This window comes from Scatophagus argus, chromosome 4, assembly GCF_020382885.2.
Source record: "Scatophagus argus isolate fScaArg1 chromosome 4, fScaArg1.pri, whole genome shotgun sequence".
In the NCBI taxonomy this organism is placed as follows: domain Eukaryota; kingdom Metazoa; phylum Chordata; class Actinopteri; family Scatophagidae; genus Scatophagus; species Scatophagus argus.
The window spans coordinates 5,813,658-5,828,002 of NC_058496.1; the positions used below are offsets into that span (position 1 = coordinate 5,813,658).

The 14,345-nt window shown below is 42.1% G+C and overlaps 1 protein-coding gene across 1 annotated transcript in view; it reads right to left on the reverse strand.

Moving 5' to 3' along the window:
• adgrv1 (adhesion G protein-coupled receptor V1) overlaps positions 1 to 14,345 on the reverse strand; it is a 105,316-nt gene that overhangs the window by 35,466 nt on the left and 55,505 nt on the right. Inside the window, exons 81-88 of the mRNA XM_046387083.1 lie at positions 14,102 to 14,273; positions 13,748 to 13,990; positions 12,204 to 12,611; positions 10,985 to 11,157; positions 10,588 to 10,834; positions 10,280 to 10,419; positions 9,276 to 9,436; positions 8,996 to 9,096 (exon numbers count right to left, since the gene is read on the reverse strand). Of these exons, the coding sequence (XP_046243039.1) occupies positions 8,996 to 9,096; positions 9,276 to 9,436; positions 10,280 to 10,419; positions 10,588 to 10,834; positions 10,985 to 11,157; positions 12,204 to 12,611; positions 13,748 to 13,990; positions 14,102 to 14,273 (1,645 nt within the window). The remainder of the gene's footprint in view (positions 1 to 8,995; positions 9,097 to 9,275; positions 9,437 to 10,279; positions 10,420 to 10,587; positions 10,835 to 10,984; positions 11,158 to 12,203; positions 12,612 to 13,747; positions 13,991 to 14,101; positions 14,274 to 14,345) is intronic.

Sequence of the window (14,345 nt, forward strand, 5' to 3'; positions counted from 1 at the left end):
CAGTGACCCCTACAGGTCAAAGTGGCCAAGACCTGAAGGCCATGAATTCTGTGTTTGTGTGTGTGTGTGTGTTGGGTGGAGTGGGCTAAATGAGTGGGTATGTGCACATATGGCCATCTCTGTATGTTTATGTCTGTTTATGTCTTAATGAAAGAGAGCATATGAATGTGTGTTTCATCACTATGACATCATGGAGCTGGATCTGTTACTCGACATTATGGACAACATTTGTGTGTACGTTTAGCATTTTGAGCTGGACTATGTGTATGCATGTGTTTATCTGTGCACGTTTGCCTTGTGTTTAATGTTTTAAATGCTTACATCAGCGGCGCGCCCACCGCTGTCGTCAACTCAAGTTCTAATAATTGAAACATAGTCAGGATAAGACTGAGAATCAGGACCAACAAACTGGACTGATTACAATTTGCTGATAAGAACAAAAGACCTTATTATAGATACCGTTTTATTTGATCACCATTCACCATTTCCTTCCTCCATTCATCATTTCCTGATTCTTTGAGGAAGTTGGGCGACTCTCATTCTTTATTTTAGACCATTAAGCTGACACTGCAGAGTTCTCTCTGTACTGTTGTAGTTTTCCAGGCATAAGAAGACCTCAAATGGCTTTAAAGGCCATCAAAAGAATCTTGACAAATAATGACTTCATGCCAATATGAATATTAACCATACAAACTGGGTAAAATCAGACGGCATTAATGTGACTATGCTGTGTCATATAGCATGTTACAGCAACTGAAAAACGTCCTGTTCAGACTAACCTAGAAAACCAGTGTACACATCAACAGTTTCGGGGTAAACCACGTTTTCACCTATCTAAACCTCCACTCTACACACAAAGGTCTGCCAAGACAAGCTGTCGAACTCCAAAAATAGAGCAGGATACAGGGGACTTTGACAAATGTGGGCTCCCACTTTGTTTATCATTCACAGTGCGAGCAGCCTGTTTGATAAAGTCCTTGATGACAAACTGAATGACTCCAGAGAATTGGGTAAAAGGTGCCTGATGTTGCACTGAGAGCTGGGAAGTACGGCTCAAAGGAGACAAATGATGACTGCTGTTACACTTCAGACTGATTTACTACACCATGCTCTTAAATTCTTATCAGCCTGTCCTACGAAAATAAGCTTACAGGGATGTCAGCAACTAAAGAATGATACAAGGCCTTTGTGCTTGGCTTGCCGTATGGGATTTTACACTCAAATATTGATCTGTTGATTGTATTTATCTAGTCAATTGGGTAATGAATGAGGCATGGATGTGTTACAGCTCAGGGAGAGTGAAATTTGTTGGATGAAATTTAGATAACTTGAAGATTTTGGATGTGCATAGTGCACAGTAAGTCTTTTAAACATTTCATGTACACTACATATGAAATGTGGTACACGTCAGCGCACATTGCAGCTGAATATCCATGTTTTTATGGATCTTCATTTATGGGCTTTTATAACTGAGGAATAAGAAAGAACTCAGCAATGATAACTTGTATCTGATCTGATAATCTTGATTTGCTCACATGTGTCCTGTTTATGTCTCACAGCAGCATGGATGCACAAACAAGTGACTAATGAACTAAATAAACCAACACAAAGTGTCTTATTAAGCTGTTGTAGAAGACAAGGCAGGAGCTCACTGCAGAGCCTGGCATCCTGTTGACTGTTCTTTTTCTGGAAACAGAGGAAAGTTCATGGAAGTGTTTCGAGGGTCACCAGCTGTTAGGACAACACACATTTGGCAAAAATGAGAGTGTAACATCCAGAGTCCAGAGAGGTCAGAGTCTGCTGCAGCACAAAGGACAGTTTGAAAACCAATACCATTAATCCAATTTACCATGCACTCATAACTGCTCTCAGTCTATGCAAAAGTGCAGTAATTGCACATTATGAATACTGCAGCACTGCACAGGTACATGTCATTATCCTGTTATTATCCTTCATCCATACTGAATGAAGAGAGTTAGTGACTGAATGTAACCTGTTTCATACTAATGGCAAGTAGGAAGCCTGTACCGGACTGACAAGGATGGCTCGGATTAGCAGAGGAACGCACGTTGTGTTTAATCCTGATCTCAGCCTCATAATACAATCCAGACAGGACTAACGTCTGACCTCCATGATAGTTAAACATGATTCACAATTCATGAACAACTGCTGCTTTTAAGATAGTTATGCACCAGTAGATGAGTGAGAGATACAGAGGATGGTTAACCTTTATTACAACATAGATGAAATTGTCATTATTTGCCCATACTGTGCCATAGTGTAGGTTCAAAGTGCCAAACACGAAGTCAGTATACAAACGCTCTAACATTAACGGAGCTTTTTTAACTCTGTGGTGCTGATTTCACAGTGTGACAGTGCATAACCATGGTGTGAAGCTGACATTAGATGACTGAATAAGTTTTCTACTACAGACAGGTTTAAGTATCACCTTCAATCCCCTTTACTTCACAAAGCCTACACAACAGCCAACCATGATGGAGCTGATTGGGCTAAAATGGACAAGACACATTTCACATGAAGTGTTATTGTTTTATAGATCTGCAGAAAATGGCAAATGTCTTCTTAAGCTGGTGAGGTTTTCTGACTATGTCTGCATAAAATGAATTGTTGCTGATGAGTTTTGTAAGGTTGCTATATTTGGCAATTTATTTCAGAAGCATTTCTTGTAATGTTTGAAGAAAACCTCTTAACTTCCTAACAGCAATCAATAATTCAAAAGCTCTGGGGTGTGTGGCTGTTACAGGCCTGTAGTAAGTCCAAACAATCAGTTTATTTGACTCTACTTAAATGACTGGGCTGTGTGTTCATGTGTTCATGTCTGTATTTTTTTGGTCGAATACTTTTTAAATCCAGCTTGTTCTTGCTGGTTACCAACTCCAGTTTTAAATCACATGGTCTATTTACAGCTGAGTTGGTGTTACTGCTAAGAAGAAGTAGCTGCTATTTAGGTAAACAATGCAAAATGCATTGCATTTGCATCAGACAAACAAATGGTTTGACACATCTGATAGACCTCAAGGTCGTTGCAGTGAATTTTGAGAAACAAGAAAACCCCACAGGACTGCATAGGATGACTAAGGACTAGTGATTCATTTGTCGATGATAAAAACGGTCCTGGCTGATATCACAATGTTTAGAGAGTAAGTCAAGTGTCCAGTTTAAAGAAAAGCAATGAAAATTTCGTCATTGTTCAAAGAGATGAGACACACAGGATGTGACCAGCTACTTTTGCAGAACAAGAGACAGAAGGGGAGGGAGGGACAGACACAGTGAGACAGTTGTTTTGCAGCTCGTAATGTCAAGTCCGGAAGCAGCCGGAATGATAAAGGAGACAGAGAATAGAAACGACGACATTACTCATCATGTTGTTAAATGAAGGTTAGGGTGAGGCGAGAAGGAAAAAAGCCAGCGGGGCAGAAAGACAAATGAAAGTAAAACAGGAAAATGAAGATGGGAAAAAAAAATCTAGCAAAGAATTAGCTATTAGTTTGTATGGTTTAGCCTCATTTTTCAGCATCAGGCTAAAGAGACAAGGTCACAAGGAACGGCGAAGGGAAAGATGCTGCTGACAGATCAGATGAAGAGGAGAGAGGAGTCAGGGCAACACCAGGCACAAGGCGTTGGAGCGGCCAGTACAGGGTAATGTGAGTGTCCCAAGAGGCCGTCTTCACCTCTCAACTGTCCTGTCTGCACACACGCACACACACACACGCACACACACACAGTAACACCATGACTGCTGATACTTTATACCACTCCATCACTTGCCTGCCATTAACTCAGGCTGACAGACATAAAGAGCTTAGAACCGCATTAAAATCTTATCAAGCGCAGGCCGTATACTTTATCTCACTGATTACTTTTTGATTATAACTTCAGGCAAAAATGATATCCCAATACCAACGAGTTAAGTAAAATGACTGCAAAGAACATTTTTGTTAAAGCATTTAGAGCCTTTTCATTTGGAAAAAAGAAGAAAAATATAGTGTCTAAATCTAAGAGTGGATGGGAGGAGAGATAAGTAAACACCACGTGTTTTTTTCTCATTCTTTCCCCTGTTTTGTTTTTCCGTCTTGTTTCTGAACACTTGTGGGGACAAGCATAAAATACGATAAGATAAGCATTTTCTCTGACGTAAGCCAGAGAAGTACACACACACACCCAAAAAACTCTCTCTGTTTATTGATTTAATGATGGATTGGTTGTGATGGGAATATTTAAATTTCCGCAGGAAAAACAGTGTTACTCACTTCATTTACAAAGGCCTGTGTTGATCTCTCGTTCTGCTGTCAAGGAGAGGTCTTGGATTACACAATGTGTACATCCCCTTTCTCGCAGAGCTGAGAAACTGCATGCACGCTCGTCCCAAACGCAACCCTCCCACCCCCCACGTACGCACACACGCTGACGACAAACAGGAACTTTAAGGAATCCCAACAGTAATCAGAGAGCTTCTTTATTCTGTTCAGAGACGGGACGTAAGTTGTGGGTGATGTATTGAAGGGACAGAAGTTAGTGTTTGTGTGTGTGTGTGTGTGTGTGTGTGTGTGTGTGTGTGTGTGCTTGTGGACTGAGGCGCAGACGTCTGAATGCTGGATGCAGTCCCAGAGCTAACAGGAAATCCTTTATAACCAGAAGTAAGAGTCACCTAAACACCTCCCAGATACTGGAATAAAGCATTGGGACCACTGGGGTAAACACTTCACTGAGTGTGTGGGAAAGGCTGTCTGGGATGTGGATGGCTGTTTAATTACAATGGATGAGAAACCAAATTGTGTTTTGTTTGCAGTAGAGATGGAGATGAGATTTTCCTTTCCCACACCGGCACCTAGATACGTGTGTTTAAGCACACACACACCCACACACACACACTCCAAAATCCCACTTTGATTTTGACCAGGCTGAAGAAGTTCATATGAGAGTTCTATTAACAAACAAGGACTTAACACCAATCGGCTGGGGAATATTTACTGTTTCATGACTTTCGATAGAGTCATATCTTGGCAAATTAACAGGACTAAAGTGACTGGTAGTGCTAATGATTGTCTCAAACCGTCAAAGCTGTCTGTTTGTTTAGTGACTTTACAGGTACTGGCATACAGGGTTACAGCCCAACAATAACTTCTTTGACATGTCTTCACTTCTTCCTGGAAAGCCTGCCAGTAACCCATGTCATGCCCTGTTAGGAAATACTATTTCATTCACTGTAGGGAGTATCATTTGCCAAGCCTAAAAATTCCACTTTTTTTAATGGAAACTAGAGGAGAAGGGGTGAATTTAAAGGGGGTGACGAAGTGCCCTCAGAGCAGAATCACGAGAAAGGAAGAGAGAACTAAAAAGAGAAATGAAACCATAAAAAAAAACCCCAAAAAAACTGAAACCATCAGCCATCTAGTTGTGTTTGCAGGAGGCCTCTATCCAGAAAAATCTATCACTTTTGTTGCAGTCTGCTGTTGTATTGATTTATGTTTTGGTAAAATGAATGCAGATGCATGACGGCAGCGATCTGTCCCCTGGAGACACAGCAAAGCTGCATGAACCCTAATCGAACAGTTTACAGTATGGTTTTATTGCATTTAGGACCACATATAACTGGAATCCAAATGAAAAGCAGTGAAAAGACCATATTCTGTGTTGTTTTTGTTCTTTAAGAATAAACTGTGGTGACGCAAGATAACTGAAAACATTTGTGGAGCAGAGCCCAGTATGCAGGACAAAAGTTGTGTAGTGGGTTTGATTCTGTTAGACTTGCAAAGTTGTACAAACACGAGGCAATTTCACATAGAGAAAAAAAACTGTATCAGAAAGGAAAAGAAATAAGTGAACAAAGATGATGCAATTGTCTGTTCAAACTTACATTTAAAGGTTAAATATCAGAGACTATTCGCCATGTAAAGATACATTATAGTGTAGGGATGCTGAGAATGAACTGGTGGCCAGGCTGGTCATCTGGTGACACACTTTATCATTTTAGAGCCAAACCGTACACTAAAATATGGTTCTTCAGCGAGAAATCGGCTATGCAGCAACAGAATTTTTATTCATAATTGATGAGCACTGCCTCATGTTACAGTGTGATCTGAGTTTCGTGGGCAGTGTGTATTCAGATATGCACATTTGTTTTGTCCGAGGTATCTCAGATTTAAATACAGGGTGTATATAGCACTTTTTTAAGTGAATTTTATTATGACTGCTCAAGATAAATGGGCCTTGTTGTCGCTCGTGCGATGAGCCCTGACAATATGACACACACACACACAAACTCTCAACACACATTAACAGACATACACACATATGACCAGATGAGGCTCACTTACATAGTACAAATGCACTGGGTAAATTTCCACTGTACACAGACAATCTTCAGTTGTCTTGCTGAGGGGAGGACGAACTGCTGGCCAGTGCGCACACACAAACACACACACACACACACACACACACATAGACTAGACATAGACTTTTGGACATGGTTACAAGACATGGACAATATGCTGCAGCAGCTGTCTGAGGAAATTTGATGGACATATCATGCTGATAACAAAGAGGGAATGGTTGTGATTGAACAAAAAATAAATAATTTTTTGTGTGTGATGATGATGTGACAAAGAGTACATAATTCACGGGTTTTCATTTTTGATTATACTTCTCACAGTTGCCTGGGAACACTGAAGATGAGCTGGAACATCTTCCTCTCACTGCTGCGGCCTTGTTTTCAGTGGTTCCCTGACAATAGAGCTATTGTTGTGGTAGCTTATTGTCTTGTAATTTATTATTTGACAAGAGATCCAAATCTGAGGATGTCAAGATATGTGATGTCTGGAAACAAGGAGGAGGAAATGTAGCTTAGTGGAGAGCTTGAAAAGAAGAGAAAGTAAATGCAATTTATTCAGAGCTGATGTCATATTAATCTTGTATGTCTGCCAAAAGATTTTTCCTCTTCCTTTCTGTCCAAAAAGCTCACTCGGCCTTCTCTCTTGCTTGCAGTCATGCTCCTGTTGGTTTCGTTTCAGTAGCAGTTTACCAAGTAAATGTAAGTACTACCATTGGTGTGACATTTTTGAAAAAGACAGCAGCCAAAATACTGAAACACAAACAAATCAAAAAACTACGTAAAATGAATGACAAGCCTCCACTTTCTCAGTGTCCTCCACCTGCTCTCAACTCTCACACTCTCACTGAGGTGTCCAATATTATTCTAGTTAGCTTCTAGGTGACTGTAGCTGTTGCAGGGAGAAATAAATCAAACCGGCAGCTTTAATTTTCTCCCCACAGAGAGCAGCGTCACTGACTAATTAACCCACAGCCTGCAGAGATGGAGAGCCCTCTCTGTCAGAGGTGGCTGGAGCTGGACCAGACAGTTCACATTGATGGTAAAGCATGACCAAGGCTGAGATCCACAGGTTCAGGTGCCTTTCTGTCATTCTCTTCTTTCAAAGTTGAAAGACCTTTGACTTCCTAAATACTGAAATTTACCCCGTTTTCTGTCACTTGACAGAAGCATGGAGTGACAGCTGAAGATTCAGCGAAATCCTTTCAGATAAGGAGCAGATAGGAACACTGTCAGAACCTGAAATATCTGACCCACAACTTTATTCTTCCTTACCTTTCCTACACATTTTTGGACCCTTTTCATGTAGCTTCTCAATTAAAGCTGCTCCCTGTTAAAACACTGGATGTGGGATGACATGTTCCAGGTGTGTGGCAGCTGATTTACAGAAAAACTGAACACATCACTGAATCCTAAACACAGTTCATCACATTTTAGAATTGAGTTCTTTGCACACATCACCTTGTGCAAGCATGTTATAACAACTAAGGGTGAGTTAGTCAGGAAGGTACACTCAGTCTCCCTGATTGGCCTACTTCTGGCAGTAAGAACACTGGATAGAGAAGCAAAAACATCAAGCATCCCGTGCATTTAAACCAAGAGGAAGCCGTGTTCTTTTTCTGTTCTCAGCTAGCCATCTCAGATCTAAGATTAAGTGCGCACTTAAATGAAGACAATGACGTCAGTTGGTTTATTTTAATTCAGCACATCCTGTACTGTGAACCCACCGTTAGCACCAAAATATTTCCAGCAGTACATACATGACCATTAAGAGGGTACAGCTTGCTACCAGTGAACACACAGAGTGAGGCCTTCAGATTCAGGGTTTCGAGCAGGCCTTCGTCTACAGAAACACACCCGTTTGGATTATAAACTAAAGCACAACCTCAGACGTGTGAGCATCCAAGGAAGATGGCCTTAACATGCAGTACAGTCCCAACAAGGAATCAGAACAGGACGGAATTTTCCATCCAAAACCCTTTCAGGTTCAGGGGCTCTGCCTGGGCCATAAACAGGTCGAGCCCCCAACGACAGTCTGCTTTAGTAGTGGCTCATGTTTGTCAACCAAAGAGAGGGGAACCAGTGGAAAATTACCAGTCCCGCACTCACTCACGCACACACATGCACACACACGCACACACACAGGCACGGTCGGGACCAGCGGAGAGACTGACCTGCAGCCACATATCTATCTCGCTCACTGCTTATGTGACAGCTTGCGGGTGCGGGGGGGCATGGCTGCGTTGTCAGGACGCGCCGGCCCGCAAACTACGCAACCAGCGACATTCGATGATGTGTATTCACGTCTATGCACATTTCCAAGAAAGTACCTGTGTACGTGTGTGCGGGTGTGTTTGTGTGAGTGTGTGTGTGCACAGTCAGTAAACGTTTAAATATTTTAGCATATGTGTGTGTTTTAATGCTTCTGTCAGTATTTGTTGAAAGTGAAGGTGTGTGTTTCGCTGCATGCATTACAGCTGTGTTGATGCGTGACAGCTGCTGATCCTTACAGCACAGAGAGATTAAGGTATCAATATCAATTTGCAAATGTTCCCTATTCATCTACATTTGAGGCCATGCAAATAACCTTCATAAGATGCAAATTGTGGGTCAGTAAAAATCCAAAACTGAGCAGAACTGTCGTACCTGGGTTCCAAGGCAGCTCAGCATCATGTGAGTGAGCAGTTTGGCAGCAAACATGGGGAAACGGGAACACAGCACGTGGGATATAATGGCCAATGCAAAGCCTGAAGAGGGAGAAGTGAGAAGCAATATGACTTAAAGTGAACAAATATTAATCTGAATCGAGAGTGGCTATTTACAGCAACGTGGGCGGAATTTGGAAGATAAAAAAAAGCTGAAGAGAAAGGCAAGCAGGCAGTGCCCAAACAGAAGAAAATCACATGAAAGCAAGAGCGTTTCATACCTGAGATGCAGATAAATCCCGAGGCATAGAAGGCCTCGTTGTAGGACACAACAGAGGCAAACTCTGCGTAGGCCGTGTAGATAGACAAGTGGGAGCAGGCACATTCCACGTAGTTCCCACTCTCTTTCACAACCCTGCAGTACTGACCATCTGATGACCAGCTACAAGAGGGAAGCGCAGAAGACAGGAGAGGTGAGGACAAGATTGTAGGAGAGGAGAGGACAGAAGAGGACAGGACTGTATCATCATATCCAGTTTGCTCTCAGGTGGTTTCCTTGACTGTCATCTTAACTGTTCAAAGATGCTATCATGTCTGTGCTGGATTTGGCTGCAAAACTTAAAGACAAGAACAGATTGAGAAGTTTGTGAAAAGAACAAAAAATCCTTCATAATTTGTTTTTATTTTGTTTTGACGTTCCACTGACAGTAAGAAAGTCATACTGCAGCATCGGCCTTTCCCTGTGAGTGACTTCTCCTTTGTCTCGACCTTTTGCTCATATCAGTCCTCTCATCTGTTTGGTTTTCGGGTTACGTCGTCCAAGTAGCTGTTCTGGCCAAGCCAGACCTCCCAATTCTTAACTTGTAACAACGTGTTCTAGCCAAGTCCCATTCCACACCCCAGGAATGTCCTCAACAAGCCGACTCTGAGTAGGAGGATTCAGAGTGTAGCAGACCGAATGTGCAGATATGAAACAGAAAGATGTGACTTCTCCAAGGGCCAAGAGGCCATACTGAGAGAGGCTGAACTTGGACTTTTGCCCATCACTTGCCAAACTCCATGTACTGGTATGTACAGAATCAGAGAGTGGCTATAAAAGACATACTTGAGATAAATAACAATTAATATAAGAAAAAAGTCTTGGTAGGCAAACACTAGTTATTACCAGGTATTTCTGAAATTATCTTGGTCGTATTATTGGAAAAAGAACATTTTTGATTGCCTCTTTTAGCTTATTTCGAATGGCAGACCATGCATCTGAATAGGTGTATCTGTGATGGACTACCTAGCGGTGGTCTGGTTCCAGAGAAGGCACAGAGACCGGCCTGGTTTAACTTGCTGTCCAGGGCTGTGGATGCGATACACCACTTCATTACCATCCTCTAAGGGACGTGACCCTCTGTCTTGGAGGCTGGCTGAGAATACCTATATGTAAAGGAAAGAAGAGAGGAGAGTTCAGGTCTGGAGTGAACTAAAAATTAATGGCTTTATACTGGTATAATACTGCCACCTGCTGTTTTTAGTAAAAAAAAAAAAAACACAATACAAGTGGAGGCAGATTAATGAAGTGTAACTGTCTCACTGCTTCCCTACCTTCCCATTGAGAGCAGTGGTTGTATCACTGGTGAGAAACCAGTGTTCACTTCTAAACTCCGTAAGCTGAATCCTGCTGAGGTTGCCACAGTCAGCGGTCACGACTGCCGGTACAGGCAGCAGGGTATCTGGGAGCTGGAAGAAGTCTGCATTACGGCCTCTGAATTTGTGTCCGTTGATCTGTGTGGGGTACCACTGGAAGGCGGAGATGGTCATATACGGGCACGTTTCCAGGATGGTCCCCCTTCTGGAGAAATCACACAAAGAAATACGTTTATAATACTGAGTAACAAAATCTTGCTAATAATATTTAAAAAGAAAATTGTTTTGCATGGCAAGGTTGTCGGGGGGAGTATCTCCCTCCAGCACGTCCTGCTTTTTGAGAACGGACACTCACATCTCACATTCACTACGTGTGAGGAGGCTGAACGCAAAGCGCTCGGCCATCTCGGCGAGGTGGGTGAGGCCTCTGGTGTCGACTCTGCTGGGATTGGCCAAGGCACACAGGAGGTCATAGGTCAAATTGCGACTACTTTCCTGTAACGGAACCCTCTCTGCCTCAGCAAGCACCTGTCAGAATAAACAGACAGAGATAGACAGAATGAAAGTGACTACCCAGTGATAAACAATTTGCTCTAGTATTGGTTGCAAGTTTTTTTTCATGCCATCCTGACGGCTGCCATCGCTTTCTTTGGTTTAAGCCTCAGTGTAATGTTGCTTTTTATAATGAGCCACTTTTTCTACACTGTCTCCTTCTTATCTCCCTCCGAGCTGCCACATATCCGCATGCTGCGTAAGTCATTTCTCCTGTCTCCACTCCCTGTGTCGTCCCCCGCACCCTCAGTCATATTAAATTAGGTGGTGTCTGCTCTAGTCTGGAGGCTGAGCAAGTGCAACACTGCATGTAGCTCTAACATCAGAGCAGTGCAGTGATAACAGCGCTCAAACAGTGACAACTGTTACTTTTTAAAATCACAAATCGGTCCTCGGATCTGTAGGACTATTGAAGTGGAGGTGATGTATGTCTCATACAGACAACAACACTGACTCACAAGCTTTCAGTGGGGAAAAAAAGAGTCATGCAGAAGCTAGTTTTTCCTTCATTAATGACTCATTATGCAAAACATAAAATCACATATCAGAATCAGAATCAGAATCAGAATTCCTTTATTAATCCCGGGAGGGAAATTCTTGAATACATATATTTATGGCCAAATATGTTGATACGGAAATTTGAAGACATCATGATATTGATATTCTGAGGTTGCAGACAGAACTTGCTATGAGATGTCTCTGTATGCTGCACTGTGCTGGAGGTCTATTTGTTATGTAATACCCATAAATGAAACTGCCATGATCTGTTAAGTTTGTCATCGTTGAAGTGAACGCTATATGTTTGTGAATGTCTGTTTCTCTGTCCAGTGTACGTAAGCAGTTTCTTTCATATCTGTGTGCACAGAATCTGTGAAAATGAAAATTTCCCAAAAGGGACAATAAACTAACTAACCATTTTAATCATATTTTATCATCTCTATACTGTAACGGCTTCAATGAGAATGAGAAAAATGGTTTAGCTGTTAGTTAACAGGAAATGCTCTGTGTCCTCGGTCTCTTACCTTCCCCAGAGCTTCGAGCACGGCAGCCATCTGCTCACGAGTGAGAGGTGTAGTAACCTTGTTGATCAGTCCTTGCAACACCTGGTTCAAGATAGTTGGGTCAAGAGGCTGATGTAATTGGTCCAGTAAGACCCACACGGCTTCACTTGCCGCATTTGACACCAGGGTCACGTTAGCCAGTCCGAACTGAGGGTGCACTCTGGCTCCACCTGTAGCATTGTAAAGCTCCACCTGAAAACGCTTTGGTGTGGGCAACGATGAGGCGAGATCAGGTGTGAGGTAAATGTCCAGTGATGTGTTACGCTGGCCCACATCGAAGGTTAGCCTACCCTCCTGTTTATGAAAGTCCATCCCCGCTTTAGCAGGCCGGATTATGGTGGAACCCACCACCTCATCTCTGTGGAGCTCCTGGAGGAAAAGCAATCAATGCATATAACATGACAAAATGACAAGAACATGCAAGCTGGAAACAAAAAAACAACTGAACTTCAGACATTTGGTAAACAGCGTCCACATGCTCTGCATTCCAGTAGCAACACACATATATATCTGAAGTTGACCATGTTGTGAAAGTATAGCGTAAACCAAATAAGGACTAAGCTTTTATTATGCATCAAATCTTTCTTCTTGCTTTAGTTCTGAGAGATGAAAGCAGGTGACCTGGTCATATGTCTCAGTAAGGTTTTTGATTTTTGTTGAGTGCACTCGACATGCTCGTACTTTGATCTCCACTATCACATTTGAAAGTGCCACCGAACATTTCATGCTCAGGACCTGCATGTAGTAGTGAAAGATATCTCTAATGATGCCTCACAGAAAAGAAGGATGGCACTGAGGTGAAAAGAGGAGGACACATCATGAGCTTCAGCAAACCATGGCCATCATTAATATATCCATATAAACAGTATAATTGGTTGAAGGGCAGACTGACATCTTCAAAAGACCACCATCAGAAGAAAAGAAAAATAACTACTAAAGGCATTTCAGTTTCTGTCCTTCTGTTTTACCAAATGATATCAGGAGTACATCAAGCAAAGTTCATAGTTCTGGTACGAATCTTTCTAGCATTTCTGCATTACAATATATCTCTAATAGAACTAACTATGGCTGAATTTAACTCTAAAAGGCTTTGGAGAGGTTTCCCATTTGAGAAACATAAAAAGCCCCCAATCATGTTTCTATAGTAACTTCCAAATATTGTTTCATAACTGTGAAACTGAAGACAAAATTACCACATTATAGTTGATATATACGAGTATTAGTGGCTGGTTATAGTACCCAGAGCACCGCATCATGAAATCATCAAGGTTTAACTAATTGGCTTAAATAATGACAGTGTTATGAAAGAGACAAATGACATCAGTACAACATTACATTTGTGTCTGCTGAAGCGTGTGGGTAAGTCAGGCCAATGAAATCCAGTTAGACAGAGATGGATAAACATCCTCTGACTTAATGAACTTATTTCAGCTGGAAAATAGATGGAATCATATTGGCCTCAATTAAAAATGAGATCACCTACAACAGTTGTGTTTTGTACTTACCAGTGTGCGATACTGTACAGACATGACTGACGCTGTGTCTGCTCGTCTGTAGACTTGGAGACTGAGCCTTGTGGTCATCGAGGTGGCGATGGGCAGTCTGTGGCCCACAGCAAAGTACACGATGCCTCGTGGATCATCACTCTCTGACAAGGTGATGTTGGCAAACCGGGTGGTCTCATTAATGGTAGCACCTGCACCCACCCGATAAATTTCCACCAAGAACCATGTCTGGTACTCTGGTTCCTACGGCAACACAGATGAGAGATTGTTTTACTTCAGGCACTACAGCATTTCTTATGAATACACAGATGAAGACAGATCATTATTCTACCACATTTGCTGCCTGAGTCTCACCTCGTCATCCTGGACCTCCAAAGTGAGAGCACAGATTATCTCTCCTCTCCTGCAAAGTGCAGATCCTGAGGTCTGCACCAGCTCTCTGGTTAGGTTCACTCCATTGCTGACAAGAGTTAGAGTTGCCTTGCTGAAGGTAGCTCTCCAAAAGACCTGCAAATCCTCAAAGGCTCTGAACAGAGGGAGAAAGAACATAAACAAAAAATAAAACATCTTTGTGGAAGTTAATTTTCCTGGATACAAT